A 9119-nucleotide genomic window follows, 5' to 3' on the forward strand; every position below is an offset into this window, starting at 1 on the left:
TTATCAGGTTGGGATGTGAAACCACTGAATCAGCTGTAGGTGTCTAATTGCAGGACACAGATTGTATACCCTGTCATTATGAGGTGTCAGGCTGATAGAACCTTGAGACATAGGGAGAGCACAACTTTGTGAGTTGCCACAAGATCCCCAGAATAAGATGTTGAATGTCTGTTCGCAAATTTCAGAATTGCTGAGACAGTAGAAAGAAAGCTGTAGGACTTTGCTTCTTTTTGCATCTCAGGCTTTTCCTGCTGGGGGAGATGGACTTTCAAAGAGCAAAATCTCAGTCAGGGTCGCAGCAGGCACTGGAAAGAAGACTTTAGTCAGGGGGAATAAATTCCTTTCCCTTGGCAGAGCTACCTTCTTCTCTAGTCTGCAAGATTGATGTGAAGTCTGACAGGATCGCAGGCTTGTACACAATGATGGTACATAAGGAGTCTGTGTGCTCGAAGAGTTTCTAAAATAGCAGGCCAGCTGAGGGCTACAAAGAGCTTAGATGCTGCACTGTAGCACTTCTGTACAGTGGTCAAATGCCAATACAATCCTGTTTTTCAGAGATCTCCAGTAAACCTCCCTTTGTCAGTGTGCCATTTATCTAGTTTACTGTGTACAGCACCATCGTTATGCTGTTCGCTGCTGTTCGTCTTGTTTGCAGAACAAGGCCTACATCAAATGGGAGTTTTATTGTAATGTAGTATGTATTTGGGCTTCTCAATAGTTGCAGCTGTGATAGTGCATGAAATTGGGTTGCATCAAATACCACGTGCTTTTCATCTTGTCATCCGTCTTCTTTCCCCATCCCCCCTTTGTAAAATCCAGCAGGAGTTACAAACCTGTTCTGGTTGGAAAGGGTTGTTCTTGCACAATCAGCAGTGTGTGACAGTGGCTTGTGATTAGGCTGCATCCCAAGAAATGTAGATTTGGACCCCTGCTCTTGCAGCCCAGCATGAAGAAGGTAGTAAATGTAGGTTTTTCTGCCTTCTGGGGGACAGCTCTAACAGCTGTGTATCAAAGTGGGTAGTGTCTTCCTCTCTCCTACCTGTTCCCCCCCCCCCCCCAGCAAAGAACCACAAAACAATTAGCTGTGTGCTTTTGAGAACCAGGGGTTGCATTTCTCTGTGGCCCAACTGACAACACTGCTACAGTCAGGTGCAGAGGGCTGAGTGGCAATGGTCTGAGTCTTGGAGCTGTTGTGCTTCTGAAGCCAGGGAGGAGACTCCAGAGGCAGTCAGCATTGGCTTCTTTTTTTTCTTTTTTTTTTGGGGGGGAAGCAGGGGGGTTGTTGGTTTTGTTGTTGCTGTTGTTCCTGTAAAAGTGAATGGGAGGTTACAGCACGTTTCCAGGTGAGGGAGAGGTCAGGAAGGAGAGCTGCTAAGGTGTGCACGTTACTGTCCTCCACTTCAATCATGTTTGGCTGTACAGCTCCTGATACACGGTCTCCAAATTGCTCCAGTTGCAATTACTAACCCTTATGCTTTCCTTCCCCTCACAGGAGCTGTTGCAGTGGTTGTTGTGGGTCACATAAAAACATCCTGGGCAACATGGGGTGAAGTGGCACTTGCCCTGTTCTCCTTTCTTATTGCTGCTGCTGTATATATCATGGACACTGTTCGGAACATCTGGGTGTGTTATGCATCGTATGTTGTCTTCAGAATTATCTACATGCTGCTGATTACGATAGCGACGTGAGTATCTTTCTAATGTAAATTGCTCTCAAGTTGACAGCTGTTGTGGTTACAGCATCTTTTCCATGTGAGGAGGGTCTCGCCCATCAGGAATCTGGAAATCTGTTGCAAGGGTTTGAGTTGTGATTCAAGTTGGAAACTGAGGCACGGAGATGTATTTGGCTGGCAGCCTGCCCAGGCTTAAAAGTCTTATGACACTGAACTGACTATTTCTGAATACTAGATAGTGCTGCTTGTCAGGGCAGTGTTTTTCATAAACATGCCTAGAGTGGAGTGTTAGCAGATGAGGAGAGGACAATGCTTTGCCATGGTACGGGGTACAGTCAATATTCCCTAACCTGTAAGGAGGAAAACTTCTTCAATGTTATTCCTCAATTTGAGGAGAACACAGCTGTAGTTGAACCACACATACCTAGTGGCTATAAGACAGCTCAAGTACAATATGAGGTGTGATGCTGAAACTAGTAACTGCAAAAGGAGTTCTGGATGCGGGAGGCTGTGGACCACGCTGCAGTGGGCTGATGCTTTGAGATTGCCAGCAGGTCTCTGGGATCAGAGAGTGTTGTGTCTTCTCTGGCTGACAAGGCCCTTTAGCCACATCACACAGAAGTGCTGCTTCTTCAGTAAGACTGAAACCCACAGAGATCCCAAAGGTTTGGGTTTTTTTAGCCTTTTGGATGTGTCTGTGGGTTTCTGCTAGTCTGTCATGATGCAATTTAGAGAAGTACACTGTCAGTGATGTAATTCAGCTGTGGAAAATACTGGACCCATCTGTAACTCTTCAGGCTGCAGAGTCTTCTTGTCCAGAGATGTTCCTCCTGTTCTTGCATTTTCCTGCATTTTACCTGTCCTTATATTTCTGTTCATCCCTTTCTTTCCAGGTACCAGATCGCTACAAATCTCAGCGTGGAGCGGTATGCCCTGGTGTTTGGGGTCAATACTTTCATTGCCTTAGCACTTCAGACTCTGCTCACTTTGATTGTTGTGGATGCCAGTGGGCTTGGGTTGGACATCTTCACCCAGGTATGATAGACTCTCTCAGCTTTACTGATGGGAGGGAGGAAGATAAACCAAGCTGCAAAGCTTCTCAGCTACATGTTTCTGGGTCAAGAGAAATAATGGCAGAGGAATAATGACCTATTCCTGATATTTTAGAAGAGGAAGGGAGCTCATGTATCAACCTTCTTACAAATTTGGTAACTGCTTGGTTTAACCACTTCTTTTTTTTTAATTTTCTCTCCCCTTCTCTGCAGTTCATGATTTATGCCTCTTACTTTGCGGCCATCTCCCTGGTCTTCTTAGGTAGTGGTATATACAGTATTACAAGAGCTTACAGAAGACAAGAACAGACACAAAGCAGATCTCCTGAAAGCCTGTAGTGCACCAAGTGAAGACTCTCGATGGCTACACATGAAGAAGTCTGATTTTTAATCTCTGCCTTTTCTTCCCAAGGCAGTCAACTTAATGGTATTTGGTACATATTTATACTATATTCGTAGCACATTTTAGAAGGTAAATGAATTAGCTCTTACATCAGTAAGAACAAATATCTTCTAAAATGCCTTTTGTTCTTCTGTTGCATATGTGGGATGTGCAGCAAAGAACAGTAAGTCTTCTCAAAGAATGAAAGCCTTGGGAGGTTTTAGTCTTAAGGCTGTGCCTGTGGAGGCTGCCATTGGAAAGGCAGTTTTGTGATTGTCTAGTCAACTCCTACTCTCCATCATTGAGGTGCTGCTGCAGGGCAGAAGTGAGGGCACATTAGCATACCTCTCTGTAGAGAGCCCCAGGCCTGGGACAGGAGGTGGCCTTAAGCCTGTGCTCTGCAGTGTGGCTCTCACTGTGCCGGTCCCGTGACGCTGGATGCTCTATTTTGAGGACTAGTACACTGATGTTTCTGCATCTGCTTCCTTGAGTTGCTTGTACTGTTTCTGCTGTTCCTGTCTGTCACCCCTGCTGCCAGAGTTTTACCAGAGCTGATCATGGTGCTTCCCCAGAAACCTAACTGTGTCCTGGGGCAACTTGTGGCACTGGTGAATTGGCTATCAGCAGCGCTGCTTGCACCATGACGGCCTAATGCTAATCCGGAGGACCCTTGGGCATCCTTCCCTTGTCCTTCAGGACTGCAGATCCCTGCGTTACAGGAGTCGCAGCCTCACAACCTTGGACGCTGGGCTACTTTGGTGGGATGGTCCATGTTGGTTGGTATAGCACTGAGAAGGAAGGTGACTTGCAGAATTTTAAGCTATTCTTTGTGATCTTGGAGAATCATGACTCTGGTGAATAAATAGACACCTTCAGTTCTGGTAGCAGGATGACCACCTAAGGCTTTGAAAAATGTTAGCTTTTGGTCTGTCAGTTTTTTCCCTTGTTTTAATATGCCTTTATGCTTCTGGTGGGTCTCTGTCCACTAGTTCTACCTCTTCTTTCCACCTAAGCAGGACAATGAATGTTTGGAGTGCTCAGTTCTTTATTTTATTTCGTTCAGTCTAAGCAATGTGGGGCTTGCCTTATACCTGGTTTTTAAAAATAATTTATTTTTTTCCAAATTGCTTCAGCACTAGGAAGGTGTTGCACAGAGTTGTCCTGAGCTTGGGCACCTGCATACTCAGGCACCATGACTGGCACAGCAACAGATACCTGTGGAAACGTCCTGTGGACTGTCCCTGTTGCTGTGCAGGTTGTGATGAGTTTAAGTGTACAGAAGAACTGGCAGGGGAGAAATGCAATGCAGTGTGCTTCCCTCCACGCCTTCTCTCTGTGTGCTGGTTAGAACTTCTTCCAGCCAGAGCCTGAAGAAGCAGCTTTGGTTTGTTGTTTGCTTTTAGTGCCATGGAGATGTCACAGCACTGGGGTTGGGAAGGCTTTTCTTCCCTGGCTGGGACAGATCCGACCTTTCTCATCACTTCTGTGAGCCACAGCCTTTACCACACAAGGTGACTGATGAATGTGTTTGGGATGTGCTGCCTGGGGTCTGGGGAGACCTTCCAGGCTGGCTGCTCAGGGGAACTCACTCCCCAAAGCTTCTCTGCATTTGCAGTCTGCCTCCTAAAAAATCCCCCTAAACGGAGGGGCTCAGCTGTACTGGCATTTGCACATGTAAACTTAAATGCCTTATGCTGAAATGGAAGCTTCAAGCCATCCATGTATATATTCCTTTCTTTACTGTTTTGTTTGTTTGTTTGTTGTTTTGTTTTTTTAAAAAAAGTAAAATCAGAAGCCATGAAATGCTAGCTGACAAACTGTCCTGGGAGAGGGATAATAAGTGCATCTCCTGTCCTTTGGGTTCCTGGGCCTGATGGCAATTGCAGCGAGGCACAAGGAGTGGGCATTTGTGTCAAGTGGACAAAAAAAGCAGCTCAATTTTAATCACATTTTTCATACAGAGAAGACATCTTTGATGGGGAACAACCCAGTTATTTAAAAGCAAGTAAAAAATTAACTAATGAATTACAGCAATAATGATGATTTTTCTACCAAAGTAATGAAACTGTGGCGACTGCAGTAAGAGGCATGCCATGCTGTGTATGTCTTCAGGCCTGTTAGTGTGTGGAAGCCACACCTGGATGTTGTTCAGGTTCCTGTGCTGTTGCTGTGGTGATGAGGTGACGCTAGAGCCTGACTGGAGCTGTACGCAGAGTTACTGATGCCTATGAAATTCTGTCAACATGTTGACATTGTTGGTTTCTAATTGAACAGCTATTTTTGTTAAATAAAAATACTCTGAGATATCCTGTGTGGCGAGTGTTTGGTTTGTGTTGTGATACCGTGCTAATCCACAGCATTGCTGCTGCCGTTGGCTAATGCAGGTTGTTCTGAGCATCTTTGTTACAAAGTGAGGAGCAGGGGGAATACAGGACAAACCATGCAAAAAGCAGCAAATCTTAAAGATTATAGTTGTTGGCTGTTTTGTGGAGGTTTGCAGAATGCCGTGCAAGTGTCTTGAGTCTTCCATTGAGGATCCTTAATTGCTGAGCAGTTTGAAGTACGACTGTGTAGTTCCAGCGCAGACTGGTCTAGTTGGGGAGAAAATTACTTACTGGTTCAGGGTAACCCTGGTCAGGAAGCATCAGCCTCACTGAGGGTGACTGTCAGGGAAAGCAGGTGCAGGTTTGCCATGCAGGAGGACCTTTCTATTTCCATCAACCTAATTACAAAATTGAGGCCTTAAGAAAAAAATGCTGTAAACTCCCCATCCTGACACACCCAGGCCTGACTGCCTTGGAAAGCTCTACCTGTCTTGTGCTTCTAGAAGAGATGGCTTGTACCTGATAGTACAGGCTGGGCTAGAGCGGAAAGTGGTCTCTGCTGCGAGTTTGATGTAGTTTGGTGTGAGTAGTAGCCCAACAACCCCTCTGCACAACACCAAAAACAAGAGAAAAGGGGTGGTGTGGGGAGGAAGTGGGGGCCTTCCTTACATGTGTTTCCTTGAGAGCCCTGTTGCTGAGGCAGGAGGGATAGGACTGTCAGCATGTCAGCCTTGCTCTGAATTTCATTCATCTGCCTTCCCTGGGTGAATGCAGGAGTCAGCTGCGCAGGGATGGGCTTCTTGCCAGCGTGGAGGATTAAAATTTCTCTTGCTTACAACAGGAAGGTAACTAGTAGCTCATACAGGTATAGCATTACCTTGTAAAGTGGATTCAAGTGTTTCACCTCTCTGGTGCTGGTGAAAGGTGCTGTGACAAGAACCCTGAGACTGCTTTTGCCTGCGAGCAAAGCAGGTCCACGTGAACTGTGATAATCCTTCTTGCTCCTCCCATTGCATCCTGCCACACAGTGTACAGCTGAGATCTGAAAAGGGATCTGCTGTCAAGGAGCCGAGTTCCTGCATTACTGATACAGCACACGGCACGGTTTGGTGGAGATGAGATAAATACTACACACAGCTGGGGTGTCTGCCTGGGATGCTGTGGCTGTTTCTTTGTTCCAGTCGATGCTGGCGGCTGCTGCTGGAGGTGAGTGTTACCACCAAATCTGTGTCCCCTGCACTGGGCTTGCTGTGATACTGGTAAGATGTGGTATGGTTCCTGGGCTTTAGGATCACTGTTGGGGAAGGGGCCAGGTGCTGGGCTTGTTCTGTCTAAAAAGTAAGGAATAGTAATTGCTGCCAGAGGCTGCTGTTTCAGGAGCAGCACCCACTGCTGTCCCCCTGGGCTAGCACGGGCTGTGACAGCCCACCAAGGCATGGCAGGGTTACACTGAGCTATGCTGTGGCTGTGTGCGTGTGAGAGACAGCTGGCTGCTCTGGCAGTGCTCTCAGGGAAGGGGAAGGGCTCTGCACAGGAGTGGTTATGTTTTCTTTTCTATCAGTGTGATCATAGCCAAGTACCGGGAAGGAAAGAGGGACTTTGGGTATGGAAGGGGCAGGAGACTGGGAGCTCTGGACTCACCTGTTCCAAATGACTCTTGCCAGTGTCAACTGTTTTCTACACAACATACAAAAGGTGTTAAGGTGCTTGTTTAACGTTGCTCTGGAGGTCTTACACAGACTTTCTCTGTCAAACATACTCGCTTTGCATGAATCAGTGTCTAAACACAGTGTCTGATGCGTTAGTGACATGGAAAAGAGCAACCAGCATGTCGGGGCCCATCCTTGGAGCCCTACATTGCTTGACCTATTATTGGAGACCTGCATTGCTTAGCTGTTGTTTCCATTGTGTTTTTCATAACTGTGCTCTGTAGCTCCCTCACAGACAGGAACATCTGAAAACCTAAATTTAATGATGTGGGTTAATGAATGCATGCATGAATTTAGATTTACCTTAAGATATCATTAAATTATCATCATTAAGCATTGCAGCTTGATCATCCAACAATGGGGTCTAATTCTTGTCGTACAATCGTGCTGATTTGTAGTCAAATAAAGCATTTCTTGTGAATGAAAGGGGTAATACTGGCTTACAAGATGAAGGATAGTCTTATGATAAAAGCAGAACAAAAAGCTTTGATATTGTGCCCAATTCTCTTTATTTTAGTCTGTTATGAACTTGTCAAAGCCACCTGTCTGTGAAATATGGAAAATCAAACGTTCAGCATATTGTCTTCAAGAGCAGGATAATTGCATGACCCTGGGTGAGGTCAGTGGTTGAAGTTTTTCCAGGTACAGCAGGAACCATTGCCAAGCAGGCACCTGAGTGTTATCTCAGGTAAATATCAGGTTCTCCTTCCAACCCATGGGAAACAACGTCAAAACCCATTTCTCTTTCTCACTGGATGGTGTAGTTTAGCAGAAACCCAAGGTCATGGAGTCCAACCTCCTCCTGTGGCATGTGGCCTATGATGTCCTGTCTTCAGAGACCTCCTGAACCCCACCTTGAAGGGGTTTAGCTTTTCCACCCCCCCAAAGTGTGACTTTGAGTGAAAGGGTAACTCTACTCACATTACTCAGTTACCAGTGCCCTGGCTAAATTTATTCATGGCTGTTTTCTGCCCATATTTTCTTTCATTAACATTAACCCTTTAGTGCAGGGGGTGTGTCGCCCTCTGAGGTGTGTGGCCTTCTGATGCATTTGTAGACTGTCATCCTTCACTCTGCTGGGCCAGTGTAATCAAAACTGGTGACCATGGCTGTGTGGGGGACGGTGTGATGGGCACCATGTCAGCGCTGCCAGTGAAGATGACTCTCTCCCTCCAGCCTGGGGGGGGCTGTGTTGCTGTGGCCCACGCCCCCAGCCAGGAGGAGAGCTGAGGAGGGTCATCCACCAAAACACAGTGCTGGGAAGCCCCAGATGACGCTGCATGACCCATGGTCCACCCCAGTGGCTGCTCCCTCCACCTTTCCAGTGGCACTGCAGGTAAGTTAATGGCCTCTGTTTTATTTCCACAAAGAGGTAATGGCCTGAAGTTGCACCAGGAGAGATTCAGGTTGGATATTAGGAAAAATTTATTCTCCAAAAGAGTGGTCAGACATTGGAACAGGCTGCCCAGGGAAGTGGTGGAGTCACCATCCCTGGAGGTGTTCAAGAAACGTGTAGATGTAGCACTTGGGGATATGGTTTAGTGGGCATGGTGGTGATGAGTTGATGGTTGGACTGGATGATCTTGGAGGTCTTTTCCAATCTGAATAATTCTATGATTCTGTGAAAGACTGGAATCAATCCCAAACCCTGCCTTGGTTCAAAGCACCCATCCCAGCTCCGCTTCCCTCAGCCCTGCAAGGCCAGGGGAGCAGCCTGGGCTCTGGCATGGACGGCTGCCAGCAGCATGGGGTGCTCCCCCTTGCTCTTTGGTGGCTTCTTCCAGAAGGGGATTGATTTAGGGTGGGTTTTGGTGGCTTTCCCCCCTCTTCTTTTCACATTTCAGAGTCCTGTGAGTGATTAATGCAGTGGAGCTCCTCTTTGGAGATGTGGCACTACCTTTATTAACAAAAGCTCAAATATTGACAGCGCTAGCTTTCGGTCTGATGCAATTGTTCGTGGCCAGCCAGAGCGTGGATGA

The 9119-nt window shown here is 46.7% G+C and overlaps 1 protein-coding gene across 1 annotated transcript in view; it reads left to right on the forward strand.

Annotated features, from left to right (window-relative positions):
* SLC19A2 (solute carrier family 19 member 2) overlaps window positions 1-3064 on the forward strand; it is a gene marked incomplete at its 5' end in the record, with an annotated part of 9070 nt that extends 6006 nt beyond the window's left edge. The window contains 3 exons of the mRNA XM_010164087.1: window positions 1493-1685; window positions 2567-2708; window positions 2939-3064. Coding sequence (XP_010162389.1) covers window positions 1493-1685; window positions 2567-2708; window positions 2939-3064 — 461 coding nt within the window. The remainder of the gene's footprint in view (window positions 1-1492; window positions 1686-2566; window positions 2709-2938) is intronic.
* Window positions 3065-9119: the final 6055 nt, after the last annotated feature.

The sequence above is a fragment of the Antrostomus carolinensis genome, unplaced genomic scaffold, assembly GCF_000700745.2.
Source record: "Antrostomus carolinensis isolate BGI_N321 unplaced genomic scaffold, ASM70074v2 scaffold20963, whole genome shotgun sequence".
NCBI lineage: Eukaryota > Metazoa > Chordata > Aves > Caprimulgiformes > Caprimulgidae > Antrostomus > Antrostomus carolinensis.